At 39.7% G+C, this 18,570-nt stretch overlaps 1 protein-coding gene across 8 annotated transcripts in view; it reads right to left on the bottom strand.

Annotated features, from left to right (window-relative positions):
• The window catches only part of cacna1bb (calcium channel, voltage-dependent, N type, alpha 1B subunit, b), a 211,439-nt gene that overhangs the window by 46,181 nt on the left and 146,688 nt on the right, over positions 1-18,570 (bottom strand). For 4 of the 8 annotated variants that reach the window (XM_034895434.1, XM_034895435.1, XM_034895438.1 and 1 more), the window contains 8 exons: positions 17,072-17,201; positions 16,330-16,389; positions 15,685-15,791; positions 12,575-12,586; positions 9,975-9,995; positions 6,423-6,519; positions 1,902-2,062; positions 1,522-1,659 (listed from right to left, as the gene is read on the bottom strand). In XM_034895434.1, the coding sequence (XP_034751325.1) occupies positions 1,522-1,659; positions 1,902-2,062; positions 6,423-6,519; positions 9,975-9,995; positions 12,575-12,586; positions 15,685-15,791; positions 16,330-16,389; positions 17,072-17,201 (726 nt within the window). The remainder of the gene's footprint in view (positions 1-1,521; positions 1,660-1,901; positions 2,063-6,422; positions 6,520-9,974; positions 9,996-12,574; positions 12,587-15,684; positions 15,792-16,329; positions 16,390-17,071; positions 17,202-18,570) is intronic. The other 4 variants (XM_034895437.1, XM_034895443.1, XM_034895439.1 and 1 more) reach the window with 1 other exon arrangement.

Below are 18,570 nucleotides of genomic sequence, written 5' to 3'. Positions count from 1 at the left end.
AATTGGCTGCTTAGAAATTAAGTGTTAACGAGCAGTTGGACAGGTGTACCTAATAAAGTGGCCGGTGAGTGTATATAAGCTATGTATACGTACAGGGTGTGAATTGCCCTTTCTGGTCTACATGTCCCTGCCTCTGCTGAATTATTTCTATTCCTGGTGGGGACAAAATATATTCCGCCCGCAAGATTCTACTTCACCAATATCTCCTTATAATCTAAAATAGAAGTTTTTTTTAAACTAAGTAAAGCACTGTAATGTAGACAGTCTATAGTGCGATAGAACAATAAAATCCAAGCAGTACTTGCTGGGTTTAGGGGCCATGTAGTGGAGTTTAGCCAGTAAAAGTTAGCGCCACACAGTCCAATTTTCGCACCAAAACGACTTGTCTAGTTTAGGAAAAAGATTGGTTTAGATTAAGAACGAACGACAACCTCGGTAAAAGTGTTTTGTTTTCACCGTGAAGGGAACTACGCTCTCCAGCTTGAAAGCGCTGTATTTTCCATTGAATATTGAGGCACACACTTAAATGTTTGGTATGCCTGGCTGACTGACTGTATATCCATGGTATTGCAAGCCAAGGGGGATTTTATTAAGTTTTTTATTGTAGTGCACGATCAAAAACATCCGCACTCTGCTTTTTTACCCCTAGTTGAACACTTGAAAATAGAGTGAGATTAGAAGGACTCTATAATTATAAGTTCTCAGTCTCAGTCTGGTATTAATCATGTCCAGACTCCTTTAGCTCCACTCAATCCCACAAACAGGTCGTTTTGCTCTTGTTTCCTTTTTTGAGTATCTATATGTATCTGTCCAATTTTAGGTCTGGCTTTTTGTTATTTGACTTATCAACATGTTACTGCTTTTATTAGCAGTAACATGTTAATTCACTTTGATTAAAGAAAAGCAACAGCGTTGGAATTTGAAATATCATATGTAGTTCTTATGTATCCCAATTCGTGTTGTACTGTCACTACTTGTTTAGGAGTGTGTGATTTTAGAACATTGTTACAAGCTTAGTCAGTTTAACAATTTAGTTACATTCTCTGGTGAATATAACAAATGAAATAAGCAAACACTCATCAACAGTCCTTGACAGAGATGATGATGATGATGATGATGATGATGATGATGATGAATAAATCTGCCCATGGTACTTCAACTCAGGCACGGAATGGCAGACTGAGGACATCTATGCAAAAAGCCTTGCCTGCAGCTTTAAAGAACGTCCAGTAATTAAGCCTGGGAGAAATCAGTTGGGTTTAATCTGCACCACTGGACTGCAGGTGCGCTCAGTGCAAAATATGCAAGTTACTGAAGGATATTATTACATTAAAAAATACTAATGTACTGTTGCCATCTTTTCTTCACAAACCAATGTCTTTCCTCCATTTATGAATCTATATCTATATAACTGTTTTATCATTTTTATATTCAGTTTATTAAACCACTGTTTAAGCTGATTTAAAGTTGTTTGTCTGAGATGCAACACAAATAAGTGATATGGAGGTTGTTCTGACTTACAGTGGCCATCCCTCCCCCGTGGACACAGTGAAGAGCGTAAGGAAGGCCCAGAGAACGTTATCGTAGTGAAACTCGTACTTCCTCCACTCTCTGGGCTGAGCTGCCACGTCATCCCTGTCGTAGTCCAGAAATTGACCCCTGAGAGAGATATGGGAGGAGAGCCACAATCACGGGAGAATAGATGTAAAGGTAATCAAAAGAAAAGAAAGAGACAAAACTACCTCATCAAAAAAGAAGAGAGATAATTTTAGTATAAAAGCATGTTAGAAAATGGCAAACCCCATGGCTGAATGTAGAAGAAATGAATAAGCCAGTTACATAATAAAATACATTTTCATTCAGAAGACATTCAAGCATGGAGAGAAGTTTGGGTTACGTACCTGCAGTCTTTCTCCAGACCCTTGGACTCGTCGGTGCAGTAGAAAAATTTACCCTTAAAGAGCTGTACGGCAATAACAGCAAAGATGAACATGAAGAGCATGTAGACGATGAGGATGTTAAGAACGTTCTTCAGAGAGTTCACAACGCAGTCGAACACCGCCTGAAACACACACACGCACACGCTGAAAACCAACATGGAATTCCTGTGACCTTTGATCCCTCATGCAGCCCTGCATCAAGAACATCATTATGGAAAGAATATTACCACATGGGTTCAGGAACACTTCAGAAAACCATTGTCAGTTAACACAGTTCATCACTACATCTACAAGTGCAAGTTAAAACTCCAAAGCAAAAGCCTTTTATCAACAACATCCAGACGTTTGTCACTACATCTATAAGTGCAAGTTAAAACTCTACCATTTAAAGCAAAAGCCCTGAAACGCCGCCGGCTTCTCTGGGCCCGAGCTCATCTGAGATGTACTAATGCAGAGTGGAAAAGTGAGCTGTAGTCTGACAAGTCCACATTTCAAATTGTTTTTTGGGAAATCATGGATGAAAAGGACCATCCAGATTGTTATCAGCGCAAAGTTCAAAAGGCAACATCTGTGATGGTATGGGGTGGATAACCCCGACCACCTTCTCCACCTCACTCCGGTCCAACAGAGGAGCAGCTTCTCTAAGAGGCTCCAACAGCTTCGATGTCGCACGGACCGCTACAAGAAATACTGCACAAGACTGCACTAAGTGCAACCTGCACGATTGGTTTATTTACATTTTAGCATACTATTTAAGCAGGTGCACATTTTGTTTTCCCATCCTGTTTATATTCAATTATTTGTTTTTATATTTTATTCTATTATTATTATTATTTCATGTATATTGTATCCTAGTATCTCATTTACAAGTATACTCTATGTGCTGTGTGACTGATGTATGTTTGCTGCTGTATCGTCATAATTTCCCACTTTCTTGGGATCAATATCTATCTATCTATCTATCTATCTATCTATCTATCTATCTATCTATCTATCTATCTATCTATCGTGCCATGGCATGAGTAACTTGCACATCTGTGCTGCACCATTAATGCTGAAAGGTACATACAGGATCATGTTGCCATATGAGCAACGTCTTTTTCCGGGACATCCCCGCTAACTTCCGCAAGACAATGCTAAGCCACATTCTGCACGTGCTACAACAGTGTGACTTCATCGTGAAAGAGTGGGGGTACTAGACGGGCCTGCTTGTAGTCTAGACCTGTTTTCCATTGAAAATGTGGGGCGCTTTATAAAGAACAAAATCCAATGGATACCCCGTACTGTTGAGCAACTCAAGTCGTACATCAACAATGAATGCATCGCTCACTCCTACCAACAAAGCTTCAACAATCAGTGTCCTCAGTTCCCAAATGCTTAGAGTGTTGTTAAAAGGAAAGGTGATGTAAAGGAGGTGTCGTAAACATGCCCCTGTCCCAGTTTTTTTTTTTTAAGTGTTGGAGGCAGGCATCAAAATCAAACTGAGTGAATATTAAATTATTTTTATTTTTAAAAAAAACTATAAAATGTATCATTTTGAACATTGAATATCTTATCTTTTTAGTGTTAAAAATTTAATATAGGTTGAAAAGGATTTTTTAACACAACATCAGAAATTCTTTTTAATTGAGGTGGTAGTTTATACATAGTGTTTTATCTTGGATAAAAATAAACAGCTTCTGAGCTTTTGACATGCTGATAGGCACTTTTTTCTTACTTTTGGACAGAGTCAGGCTAGCAGTTTACCCCTGCTTTCAATGTTTATGCTAAACTAAGCTAATCCTCTTGTCATTGTATCTTTGTATTTATCAGACTGATACAAGTGTAGTATTAACCTTTTTATCTAACACTCGGCAAGAAAGCAAAGTAGCACATTTTCCCAAAATGTCAAAGTACAAAGGTGTTCTGAACATTGTTTATCAAAGTTAGCAGAGTAAGTTAACTGCTGTTGAAATACATGGGTATAACTAACCCAGATGTCTAAAAGCCCAGCCAAATTTAGCCCAGTTTTAAGCCAGATGTCTGGACGTCTCATGTCCTGCAAACTACCAAATCAACGCTTATGGAGTACAAGAACACACCTTTGCAGGGAGTCTGGCAGTCACTCTCTCTCTCCAGCGATTTCATTCTGTCAGCGTGTACTGTGATCTCTGTGTGAGATGGAGTGCCTTGTCTATCTATTCTGACATGTATGCAATCTAACCAATGAAAATGCTGCTGCATGACTGACTGCCGTCAGTGTTTTTGTCTCCAGAGGGAGGACGGAGCATATATCTCTCCTCTTCTACCAGCCTGTCCGTCAAAGCGCTGGCCAAGAATCCAGGAAGAGTTGTGGATGAGCGTCTGTCTGCCAGCTCTAATCTGCCTCAATCATTTCACTCCTATTACTCCAATCAGATCTTTCCTCATTTATGAGAGCCATTACTTTTGGATGATCAGCTGCCTTTAAGCACCTTTAAGAGGGACACTGTCATTTCTGCATTAGAGTTTGAGGGTCTTGCCTTGATGAGGGTCACAACCCAATAATAAAGATTTTTTTCCCTCTGCACACGATGCATGAGTTTATTTATCACAAAGCCACTAAGCAGAAGTCTTAAAATGTCGAAACCTTAGCAACCCCAGTGGTTGTGTCAAAAAGGATTTTCCCTAGGATTGTCTAATTTGTATTTGATCCAAATGTTTTCTGAAAATAACATTGAAAAAAAGTAAAGGACATACAAAGTTGCATTAATGAATGGGAAAGTCTCTTCTTGAAATTTAACTCACTATAAATACATTCAGATTTTGAACATTAGTAATACTTTCAGTTCTGTAAATCCAATGAATGGGAATACTTGGACCACTCATGGTGAGGTGTCTTTGCTTTTTCCCATTAAGTACTCACATTTAATGTTTCACTGTTGAGCACAGTTAAAGTAGTACAGTGAGTAATTTTGAACATGAACACAAACAGAACATACCTTAAGAAAAGAAGAAAGGTAAAGTAAATTAAAAAACTGATGACAAACACAAAACACTTCACATTTAACTAAATGCCCATAGTGTTGCTGGAATGTTTCCTAAAACCCACAAATCAAGTTAGCAATTTTGCACTTCCGGTTCCCTCGTCTTGACGTCAATGGGTTTTTGGTTAGACGCCCAAAATAAGGTTTGTGGTAAACACAAGTTGAAGATTTTCACATTTTGTTTAACATAAAAATGTTGGTAAATACTTGTGAACTTTGAAATTTTTATCTGTCTTGAAAAGTGGCGAAATGAGACTAGAAAGGTTGTGAGGGACCATTGAAATTCATTCATTCAACCTATTTGATTCTATGCTACGTACAGCAGATACTCTAAACAGAGGAGCATACTACTACTACTAAGTTCAAAGCCTAGAGTGTAAGTGTTTGATGCATACAATACTTAGTTTTAAATATACAGTGTAGATAACACAAAAAGTGCACTGAAAGTACCTGGATGACCTTCTAGAAATGGTCAACAAGTTTAGTGTGGAACAATGGACCCTACTTGCACTAAAGGGGCGCCATGCAGAAAGGGGAGGGACCAGGGAAGTTGACCGGAAACTGATTGGACTAACGTGTCACGTAAATGGACTGTTTTTATACAGCGTATTTCTAGTCTTAACAGCTAATCAAAGCTCTTTTACATAGTACAGGAACCATTCACACACATTCATACACTGTGGACGAGGCTACCGTACAAGGGGCCACCTGCTCATCAAATAAACACTCCGATGGCCGGTCTTGGCTTTGCCCAAGGGACTGCAGGGCCAGGGATCGAACTACCAACTTCCAACGACTGCTCTACCACTGAGCCAAAGACGCGCGTCTCCCAGATTTCACAACCAAGCATAATGTTTCTTAAGCAAAAAGGCCATGCTGTTTAATCTGTCAGTTGTTTTAAATCGACAAAGGTCAGTTAATTTTTGGCAGATTTTGAGAGGCAGCGAGCCGAGCCGAGCGCTTGTCATTTCTGGTAAGTGTTATGACATAAGTGCTCCTTTTGGGACAATACTAACCATCAAAAGTGTTTACTATGGCAGGTAGTGATCAGTGCACAATAGCCGTGTAATGACGGAAGTATGTGGAATGAAACATTGCTCCATGATTGGTTCTACGTTTTGTCTCTGTGTCTTTTAAAGAGTGTATGTTCTGGGAAATGCAGACTATCAATGAGCCTCCTTGCACTGAACTACTTCAGTAAAGGAAGCAATTTTCAGTCACTTACTTCCAATTTGTGTGACGCCAACCTCATAGACAGAACACCCCAAAAGGTCAGAGCTTTCATTAGAGAGCGGGAGATACAATATTTCTATATAATTTAAAACCAGACTGTTTTAAATGAGATATATCCATTCCTCCTTGGTATACTATAAATGCATTTGACTCATTATAGCGTGTGACTGACGCTGCTGTGGCCCCACTAGCTCCGTGCGTTTCTCATAATGCACTTGGTGGGTGACAGATTGAATTATTGTACCTTCAGCTTGGGAAGCCGTTTAATGGTCTTGAGTGGCCGCAGGACTCGGAGGACCCTCAGGGACTTGATGGTGTTGATGTCCTTGCCTTTCGTCCCTCTGTGCAGATCGAGAGTACAGTTAGTCTGGGTGACGTGGTGTCACCGTCAAGCATGTAAACCCTTTCATGTCATCGTTGAGTAACAAGAGCAGGTTGTATTAAACTGTGTACACAGATAAATACATCTTTATTATGTTAGTAGAGTACATGCATGTGAGTTCATGTTATTCCACAGAAGCAGGAAGAAAATTCATTTGTTTAGGACCAGGGCTGAGCATAGCCATCAATTTCTGATTAAAAAGGGTCTAATTCGATTACATTTCCGATTTGATATCTATTCAGTTAGGGAAATTTCAGTTACAATACCAATTTTAGTTGGAAAGAGATTCTCAGGGAGCTGTTTTTTTTGCTTTTTTTTATGCAACAGCTTAATGATTACATCAAGAAGTCACCAAAAAGTTGGTTTAAAGTACTTTTTACTTAAAAGGACTGACATGACAGCTATTGAAAAGGCCTATATTAAAAGATACATTTCATCATTTCACTCATTGATATCAGATCAAAACTCCACTCTTCTTCAAAAATCAAAACATTTGAGTGCAAATACTTGTTCAATGCCGGGCGTTAACTTCGTACTCATTTTCCTTGGTGGTATTGATTCTTTTAGTTCACTAACATTTTTTCTACAATGGCCATTGTTTGTGTGAAACCCCAAAATCCCCATATATTGCAAACAAAAGTCAAACGTGCTGTTTTTGTAGAATAACATACAGACATTTCATACTTTTAGAGTATTTATGCACAAAGAATCCGCTCCTGGTTGAGGAAGCAGGTTCTTTGCAGGAACCATTGCTGTCAGTCGTTGCAGATGCTGCAGGTATGTAATTGTCACAGAGTGGGGGGTGGGTGTGGAGGTTTAAAAACTAGCTGTTATGCTAATTACATGTAGCTGAGCAATCATTCACTCAGAGACTGACATTGGCCAAGGACAGTGGGAGAGGAGTTTTTTTAATTAATCAATCTCAAGTAAACACAATGTGGCTGTCACTCTCAATGAAAAGTGTTTCTCATTTGCTTCTTCATGACTTCAAAACATTCTGAGATGTACAAATTGAGAGTGTGTATATGTGTGTGTTCCTGTCTTTGTGCATTGCAAGTAAGCAAGCACACATACAATTGTATGTGTGAAGGATGTGAAGGACACAAGCATGCTAGGAAAAGACCATCTAAAAGCCCTGTTATTGGCCCCTAGAGGCCCCTTTGCTTCTTAGAACAGCATGAGGCTGAGTTACCAAACAACCAATCTCAAGAACAACTCTTACTGTAAAAAGAAATATTATTTATTCAAGCTAACAATTGTTAAAGAAAGAAAATGCGCCTACAGGCTATAAAACGAGGATTATAATCAGGGTTCAAAATTAACTAGCCAAATGGCTAGTAAATGTTCAAATTTGACCAGCCACTCATTAAATTTCCATTGTTTTTTTAGGCTGGTGAGTGAAGAACATCTACCAGCTATTTGCATAATTTAGCAGCATTTGGCTGGTGGATGGTGCTCATTTTTTACCCTGATTATAAGAATACATCATTGTCTTTTTAGTCACCTTTCCCACAAAAACAAGAGCAAAAGTGTAAGGATGGACTAAAAAGCTGTAAGCGGTAGCATGTCGAGCTAACTACTAACAGTAGTCACTACGCATAATATCCTATTTTACTGCATCATGTGGGGTTACAGGTAATTTTATCTTTATGCCTGAGACATGCAACCTCCTGTGCTGAAAAAATTAGCCACCGCGGACCAAAAACTGCAGTTTCTAAAATGGCCAGTTGAGGCTGGCTCCAAAAGGGAGTCAATCCTTACACCAGTCTGAGTAATGGAACTATTTCCTACAATAAATACCAAATTCGAAATTCCTTTCCAGGAAAACGAGTTATCAGCTCCTTTCTAGTGAGCAATCTGGAAACTAAGGTACCTGTAAAAGAAAGCATGATCACACATCAGAAGGCTTTGAACAGCTTTCTCTCCAATCTCTTCCTCGCTGTGTACCTGGTTTGCTTTAAGGAATGCCATTCACACAGAGGTACACACACTCACACGGGCCACAGTCAGTCGGGCAGACTCTCATTTAATACACCAAATGTTCAAGTTGTAACTATTTACTCATTACTGAATGAAAAAAAATATATTTCTTGTGTCTTAAAGTTTGTCACGTGGTGAGAGACAGAAGCATGGTTCCATAGATTTTAGTCCTTTTCCTTTTTCAATGGAAGTCTAACAGCATGACATGCGGCACTCATGCTTGGATGGCTTGGTTCCCCTGGCGTGCATTCTGCAAACTCAATGCCAGTCCTCGCTACTCAAGGAACTCAACACATTTAGACGGAAAGAACAGTCTCCCAATAGCTTTCAGAAGTGCTGTGGGCCAGGAAGATGGTGAACATGAATGTGTGTGTGTGTGTGTGTGTGTTTGTGTGTGTGTGTACAAGGTTGTGCGTTCACATTAACTCAGCACTAATTGCTTAAAGTCCAACTAAAATCACATTTAGCCCTACGTGTTTGCAGTCAAAATTAATCAATTTGTCCTCTCTACTCTCTATAACTGGGAGCATTGTCTGAACTGTCAACAATACAAAAGGACATTGGTTACTATAACATGTGGTAATCAGGAGTTTCTTTTTTCTTCAAAAAAATAAAATCACTGTAAGAGAATTTCAAAAAAGTTGTGAATGTGTGTGGGAGGTTGGAAAAAAATGTAATCGTAACCCTTCAAACGTAAATCTTAAAAATTGGCAAAACCCCAAACAATATATACAATTTGTATTATGAAGAAAAAAAATCTAGTATTCTTTCCCTTATAAAATCTGGTTGTACACCTAAAAATGTGGGATTTCCCTCATATTCCGGTTTACATAATGGAAATAATACTAGATTTTTAGTCAGTTACAACTTGTCAACCTGCTTTTCAATGAACTAAGCACTCAAGGTAATTTAAGGTGAGAAGCTATCATCCTTTATGGATTCCCCTCAAAGTCCAAGGAGAGATGTAGGTTAGGGGCAGGGAGGTGAATTGAGCTGCAGGCTATAATCTCTTAGTGATTTGACGGCTGATTTGAGTAAAGGACATTTACATGACAGAGAAACACCAGATAAAGATATTTTAGCTTTGTTAAAACTGCTACCTAATGAGTTTGTAAGTGGAAAGATGTTAAATGCAGATTCATAATGGTGCATGTCAGCAGCTATTTGGTGGTCTTCTGAAAGCTATGAGGTGGCGTTCCCAATATTGTCTTTTTGTTTAAATGTCCCAATATTGGGACAGGATGTCACTTCTGTAAAAAGGCAAGAGAGGAAGGAGGGAGGGAAATCATGGTCCTTTCCCAAGCACCTTGGGATGGAGGGCAACAAAGTTTACACGGAAGGGTTGATAAGAGGAGCGTTCTGTGTTTCACATATGGGGGAAAAGAGACAAGGGGGGAGGTCAATAAGCAATAAGTAGATAGGGACAGTTCCCACCTGGCCACGCTTTGTTGCGATCTGATGAGAAAAAGCAATAACGCAAACACACACAATAAACAAACACAAACACCGCCCACATGAATAGAGCACACAAGCATGTGAAAAAAGACAGAGCAAAATAAACATTTAAAGCTGATATTACACAGGTGTGAAGACACAGCGACATTATCAAGCCTTTTAAACTTACATTGAAAAGAATCCAAAGATAAGACACATATAGAAGCACTTAAACTAATTACCTTGTAAAGAGCAAAGCAACAGACAGGTCTAATGAAATATTACAATGATTATGTGCACTGCATGCGTGAATAAATCACATTCATAGCAAGAGGATGATTGTGACGCCATGGACAGTTTTTCACTGGGAGAGAAGCCAAGATGAGAGGACACTGGCAATGAGCACAATCTACTGTATGGCTACACTCACACTGCATGCCTCATGTGACCAAAACGGCTTTTAATGAACTGTGAACAGAAGAAAAACAAATCCACGATTAATTAAAATCTGATTTAGGCCACTTTCCCACAGGGTGTGAACCTATATCTGGGACTTACTGAAGTCCTGGCTGGACTTCTGGGCTAGTTGCTGTTTTACTCCCCAAGTAGCCAAACCACCTGAGGATATACTGTAGGTTGTTTATTCCTGCCCTCTAAGAAGATCTACAGTAGCGTTTCATAAATGAGCGCCGCCAGAATACGACCCACAGGAGAAAAGTTACCGATCACAGTTTTAAACACAATTCCAATGGGAAATTGTTGTAGTGAGGTTACAGTACATTAAGGCACCACAACTACTAGTTAAGTTCAGAAGAAGATTGTGGTTTGGGTTAAAGTATTTTTTTATGTTACTTTAACTAAAAAAAAAACGTTGCTGTTTAGATTTATTTTCAAATGTGAATCCAACCCCGTCTTGTGTTTGTTAGACTCATCCATCACTACAGGGCACCGCCACAGAAAACAGAAATATGACTTGTAATTGCTGTTTGTCAATATGATAATATCTGAATGTATCGGAGTCTGTCACTGCTGGGGGGGGGGAATTAAATTAAGATAATGCAAGAGGTGAAAAGAGCTTTTCATTATTTACAGTGTTTGAAGCATTTTAATGACTTATTTTATATTAAGACTTCATATTTGCTCAACATGACTATCATTGTCGCCCGTGACTGGTGGTCAATCAGTCCCTCTATTAGGGTCTGTTTGAGTCGACTGCATTTTGGGGTGGGTCCATTTACCTCTGGGTCACACAGATCAGGTCTGTCTTTTAACTTTTATTTATTCATGCAAGTTGGTTCTGAGTGGGTTACCAAAGGTCCGTTTCAAATCAGGGCCAACATTTTGGACTCATGAAGATGTCTAGTCTGGTTTTTCGGAAAACCAGGAAAACATCTGTCTATGAGGACCATAGACAGCTGTTTACCAGTCAGAAAAACCAGCAAGCAAACAGAGTTGTTTTATTTTTACGAATGGGAATTTCAACTTTCTGTGCAGTGCCAGAAAAATAACTTAATAAAAGAGATCAACGCAGGTAAAAAATATGGTACTATTAAATTTGCATATTTGACAATTTCATGGCAAAAAATCCCAGATAAGTCATGCTTAAAATGAAAAAACAGTCAGATTGATATTGCCTTCCTTGCACAAAGAAAAAAAAATCATGATTTAGGAAGATAAATAAAAGTATAGATAACTGTTTTTGCAAATGAACCCTTCACTTCAACATGAACAATGTTTTTTACACTGTTCGCAGAAGCAGAATGATTCTGGAAGTCTTGCAATGTGAATGTAGCCTGTTAACTGCTTACATGCTATAAATGAGAGTTGATGAGGAAGATGATAGGAGACAAAATGCTGGACAGGAAATGAACTTGAGAGGAAGCGATGAGGGGGAAGGGGTTGACAGGGACACGTAGCCTGCTGAACAGGACATTGCTATTATACTTTTATGCGATATATGTTTAGAAATGAATAGCAGGTCAAAAGATACTGACAAAATGCTGAAAGCAACATCATTCTGTCTCTTTCATACTTTATACCATTGCTTCATATCTACCATTCACTCGGTTTAATACTTATAATAGTATTCAATTAGTGCATTAATATTGTGTGCTTATTATGGACAGCTGCACTCTGGTCCTTTGTGTCCATGAATACTGGAACACCTTTCACTCTAATGAAAGCGGGAACCTTTGAAACTTTAGTCTCTGACATTACAGTCTGTTTCTTATTCACAGCTTTGCCACAATATGCATTATGTACATTGTTCCAACTAACTCATGTAAAATATAGCCGATAAAATGAAAACCATTAATTGCACTTATGTAACTCAAATGCTGATGTTAAAGCACAAACACAGTTACATAACACAAAGCAGATTAAATACCAGTATCTCTGATCATCGTGACTGTGGCGGTGATGATAAGACTAGCGGACAACAAAATATGACATTTGTTCAAAACATTTAGCTGAGAGAGGGAGGTCGCTGCAGACAACATGCATAAACACTGCAAAAGGACACTAAGACGGACAGGAAGGAAAAGACAAAGAAAAAAACGAGCAGAGGACAGACACACAGGCAAAGGGACAGGCAGCATTACCCCATAAGGCTCCTGAAAGCAATCCGAGCCAGAAAACAAAGAAGGAAGGGAGAAAAGTGAATGAGAAAAGACAGAGACAGAGACAGCAACAGATAAAAAAACAGAGAGAAGCATCAATCTACAGCTGGGAAGAAATCGAAGCGACAGAAAGCAGTACAAAGAAAAATACACAGGTGGACAACTTTCAGCAGAGTCGATACTGCATGTGAAATAGTGGTGTATGCGAAATATCTGACAGCGCTGGTTGAAACAGAATCTGTAATCACCCTGGTACTCCAGAGAGCCAGAATGCAGGTCTGTAAGCGTCAAGGGCCTCATTATCTCCCTTTATACTGTGGCGATGGATAACATTTATTCCTATTGCCTGGAAGGTGCCTGTTGAAATATCACTGACACTTCAAACATAGATCTGGTCAGCTCATATTCTATATCAGCGTTTGAGGTATAATGAACTGCAGGTGACCGCGGCAACTATTAAGTCTTTTGCTACTAGTTCACATAACTGACAAAATGGAACTAACCAGCGGTCACCCTTAAGGAATAGATTTCTGTCCATATGAATACTTATTAGTACGTACAGTGGGTATAGGAAAGAATCACCCCTCTTCAAAATAATCACATTTTGTTGCTTTGTAGCCTGAAATGAAGACACACGCAGTTTTTGTTTCATTCAGCTGTAATAACTCAATGCAACTCAGTGCAAATTACACTTACTCAGTGTAACTTATTACCAAGTGAAAGATATAACACCAACAACAAATGTCAGAAAACAAACAAACACATGATTAAACCCCTTGTTTCAGTATTTAGTTGAACCGCCTTTTGCTTTAATTATAGCCTAGGTCTGTTGGGCTGTCTCCACTAACTTTGCACATCTAGACGTTGCAATATTTGACCACTCTTCTTTGTAGAACTGCTCAAGTTCAGTTAAATTTGATGGTGACCGTTTGTGGGCTGCTGTCTTTAAGCCATTCCTTAGCTTTTCACTGGGGTTTGAGTTGGGGCTCTGACTAGGCCATGCAAGGACATTCACCTTTTTCTCCACGTGGCCTTAGAATCTTCAAGCTGCGTTTTGGCAAAGCTCAGTCATGACTGCATGTGGCCTTTCTCGAGGCGTGGCTTTTTTCTTGCAACCCTCCCATATAAGCCACATTTGTGGAGAATTTGTGATATTGTTGTCACATGCACACAATGCCCACTCTTTGTATGAATTCCTTCAACTGCTTCAAAGTTGCTGTAGGCCTCTTGGTAGCCTCTCTGACCAGTTTCCTCCTGGCTCTTTTATCCAGTTTGGAGCGACGTCCTGACTGTGGAAGGATCTGTGTTGTACCAAATACCATCCACTTCTAATAATAGACTTCACTGTGCTTCGAGGCACTGATAAAGCCTTTGACATTTTTCTGTATCCATCTCCTGACTTGTGCCTGTCCACAACTTCATCCTAGAGATCTTCTGGCAATGCCTTGCCACCCATTGTTGATTGTTTTCTGCAGTTGCAATACAAAAGACTGAAAGGCTTCAGGAAACGCTTGTTTCATGTTGATCAATCAAAATGACCAGCTGATTCACAGTTGAAAGTCAATTGGCTTTGTGGGCTATTGAGAAGGTGATTAACTACACCTTTTTTTTTCAGATTGTTGGTATTATATCTTTCAATTGGATGTTATAAATTGTAAATATAGCTAAATAAAACAAAAGTAGTTTTGTCTGTTTTTCATTTCAGGCTGCAAAGCAACAAAATGTGATTATTTTAAAGGGGGGTGATTCTTTCCTATACCTACTGTGGGTACTCAGGTACTGGGGGAAAATAGGCCAATTAACTTCTCAAAATAGTTATGAGAGGAGGCAAAAATGTGCAGCTGTGTGAGGTACAACATGTTGAGGCAGAAAGCTGCTGGAGCTTATCTTCCTGGATGTGGAAAGTGGGCATCGTATTAGCATGATGATATACTGTAATATGTTCCAAGGTGTCCCATTATACTAAACAATGAACTTGGAAGAACATGTGGTTTAGAACTACAAAAATCACGACAGGAACGTTTTCATTTATAAAACTACCATCAACATATGATTACTTCTGCAGTGTATTGAGCTGCAAGAGTTGCAATTAGGTGCCAGCTTAGAGACTTATGTCCCCTTGTAAACCTTAAACCAGCCAAACCGTGCATTGCCAATTTGCCGACAAATAGAGAGGGGCTGTGGAGACTTTATGTAACAATGAAAGATAAGTTTGATATAGCCAAACTTGTCTTTCATTGTTGTTTTGTCTGCAAAACAACCCCAGGCAGCACAAGAGCAGTTGGATGAAAACATTGGCTGGTTGTTTGTTAAAGTGCTCATATTCTGCTTTTTGGCTCTTCCTTTCCTTTATTGTGTTATATATCTTGTTGTGCATGTAATATGTTTAAACAGTGAAAAAGCCCAATGCCAGCAACCTGCTGGTAAAATATGCAGGTGGAGGGTAGATTTGCTTCACTCACCAGCGAAAAATAAAAGATAATTTACTGAGTGGCTGCTAAATTTGAACAACCCCTATCTATTTGGCTGGTGGATGAAAGAGTTCATTTTGAACCCTGGTTATAATGCTAGCCTAGCTGCTAGCGTGGCACGCCCTCATACTCTGCAACTGACTAGCTGGCAGTGCCCAGGTACTGCACATGTGCAACTGCCAACAAAGATGGAACACAAGTGAGATGTCTCACTCTGTAGCTAAAACAGAGAGCTCAACACACAGGGTGAAAAGAAGAGGTGCAGCAATGTGCACTATAACAAAATGTTGTTTTTTGAAAATTTACAACATAAACCTATTCTGGTATATCCTCAAAAATACAATGATGAACCTGAAAATGAGCATAATGTGGGCGCTTTGAAGTCAAACACAGGCGCAGCAGCACCTAGCCTCATGTTAGCATGCTAGTCACATTCAGAGAAGGATACTGCAGAGAGGGCACATCAGCTAAAAATACACTACTACTACTACTATTACTACTACTACTAGTATACAACACACACATAATTTGTGTTTTATCAACCTCTGAAATACATCATATCCAGCTTCCAGCTGTAATTAAAAAGCACTGCAGGCATTAAAAAAGGAAACGTTGACTTACGAGCAGGCAAAGGCCACCAGAGCTCCGCTGACGACAATGAAGTCCAGAATGTTCCACAGGTCACGGAAATAAGCGCCAGGGTGGAGGAGCAGTCCCAAGTCAATCATCTCGAGTCACAGAGTGAATATAAAAGAATCATTTTCAAAAAACTTTACACGCTGACAAGGACACTTTCTGCGTTTTATTCTGACCTTCCTTCTTAGCTCATGAAACTCTTTCACAGACTTTTGGTTTTAAGACTTACAATCTTTCATGTTTAGTGGCGCAGTACGTTCATTATCTAAAGCATTTGGAAATGGGTGTGTTATCACAGTTAAAAAATGTAAAACCACACACCCAATTAGCCAAGCCAGTGACATGACAAAGCTCTCAGCTGAGTGCTGCCTCAATGAGATAAAACTAAGCAAAATATAGTTAAAAACTAAAATCTCAACATAAGGCTCTAGACGAAAACTAGTAGTCATTGAAATGCTGTTGGAACCATAGTTATATGTAACCTAAACATCTAAAAAAAGTTTGCATTTCAAATACATAGAACCCAACCAGAATCCTAGATGTTGTTGACCTGCACATTGCCAGAAAGTTGCTTAGCTGAATTTTTAGAGCTCAAATCAAAGTGTACCTGCATTTCCACAGCCTTCTCACCTTTATCACCATCTCAAAAGTGAAGACCCCGGTAAAGACATAGTCCAGATACTTGAGAACCTGTGTAAGAAAATATCCAGTGAGATGACTCGTCAATTCCAGTGACAGATGTTTTCGGTTAAAAAAACTGCGGAAGTGAGTGTGTGTGTGTGTGTGTGTGTGTGTGTGTGTGTGTGTGTGTGTGTGTGTGTGAGAATGGACCAGTTATGCAAAACATGTTCCACTGCACTGCCAGAGGTCTCAAGCTCTGTCAGCTTTGAACTCCCCTGCAATAACACAGATTGACTGAACACCCACACAAATACAACATGCAAACGCACATCTCCTCAGCTTGTCTCTGTCCTCCTGACTAGAATAAGAATTAGTCGTGCTTGTCTGACAAAATGCAAAAACTCAAGTCACATTAGCCACATTGGCTAATTTGTCACGCAGGGATATAAATGTAAAGAGAACAGAAACATTTTGCCAAACTGGATGGGAGTCTAGTCAGTGTGACAACATTTGTTAGAGAAAATTAATTTTGAAAAGCCTCTTTTCCTTCCCTCTACCTCAATATGGGCAAACTGTCCAGCTCTGTTAGGAAGTACTTAATCATTTTGAATTAATTAGCCAGTCAGCCCAAAAGAGATGTATGTGTTTGTGTGTGAATCCTCATGCTCTTGTGTAAGCGTCTGACAGCCAGTGTGTTTATTGTGTACTTCCAGATGTTTACTTATTACGTCTAGATGTCAGTCTGACTCACATTGTTTCGCGGTGCATTGGCTTGCACGGGGTCCTCGGCTGCTAGAGCGATGCTGCTCATGGTAATGACCATCAGGATGCACATTTCAAAATAGCGTAGGTTGACCATGTAGTGACACAGTCGCCGCACCCTGCAAGATCACACACATATAAATACACAAACACAAATTTTAAAATACAAATGGGTGAGTGACAGCTTACTAGGTGACGTCCTTCCGTAAGAGGTCAAGCATATCCCTCCTTGTCAAAACAATGTACAAAAGTAGACATGTGCCAGCCTCAGTGGTACCACGGGACTCAGAATTGTTCGGGTGCACAGTGTTTTTTTTATGGAATCATGGAATAACAGTAATTTTGCTGTACTTTCTGGGATAAACCATTTGACAACATCAAACGTAGGAACTGTATCTCAGGTTGTTGAACGTCCACTGCTAGAATCTATGATTTAATTCTTTCAGTCCCAATCATGAGTTCACGATGATATGTGGGTTTGGAATGTAGATCGAATGGCAAATCAATTTTAAGGTTCTTCATCTTCTCAGCTCTTTGGATACTACTTCCCTTGGGGCACCAACCCTTCATTGTACAGCAGGGTCAAGTGGCCTCAGAATTCAGGTGGTGGCAATCTTCCCAACTGCTTCACACAACAAACCACCCCAGGGTGCGCTGGAGTACATGGTCTGAAGCCAAAAGAACTACATCATCAGCAGAAAGGAGAACCACTGTAGCCACAGCTCTCAATATGGTTATGCAAGGACAGAATGGCAGTTTTGTCTGAGAGTTTCAACCATATCCTAACCTGATGTGCCAGATGGTTTGTTACACAGAACCATCTGAGAAGCCATCATTGGGAATGGTTTGAAAAAGGGCAAGGCACCGTACTCCCTAAAATGCTCCAGGGCTGGTCCAGCCCCCTTATTCTCACACATTCTCACATTTGTGCATGAATAGGTCCTGAGCATGTGTGTGTATTTCAGGCTTGTGTGCAGTGATTCTAACAAAATAAATTGTAAATTACCCACTGAGGAACACTAAGTAGGCTTAAGACTTTCCTTTTTGATAAAGCTTATAGTTAGGGCATAGAATTAAATATTGTTAGGGAGTGAGGAGTCGCAGCGTCCGCCTAACCCGGCCCACCTGCTTCTCTTCATAGTTTTCAGATTTATCTATCATGTAATCAAGAATATATTAAAACTAAAGGGAGACTTGGCATACAGCCCGATCCGGTTGGGGAGAGTTCTAGCCCGACCGGGCTGGAGCTCTCTTTACCTTGTCTCTCTTGGTTTTTGCTGTAATAATAGTTTTAGACAGCGGGGGACTTATTTTGATACACTGAGCTCCTCTCTCCTCTATCTTTCAATCTTTTCATTTATGTGCATCCATGTCCCAGAAATGCCTGTTACTAACCTAGCTCTGGGGAGACATTCCCCGGAGTCCTTATGTTCTTTTTTCCCCAGAATGTTCCCTTGGATCAGAGAGGCTCCAAAATCAGGGTAGCAT

This window comes from Etheostoma cragini, chromosome 16, assembly GCF_013103735.1.
Source record: "Etheostoma cragini isolate CJK2018 chromosome 16, CSU_Ecrag_1.0, whole genome shotgun sequence".
In the NCBI taxonomy this organism is placed as follows: Eukaryota; Metazoa; Chordata; class Actinopteri; order Perciformes; family Percidae; genus Etheostoma; species Etheostoma cragini.
Note: the sequence above shows the minus strand (reverse complement) of the source record. Positions and strands in the feature narration are given on the sequence as shown.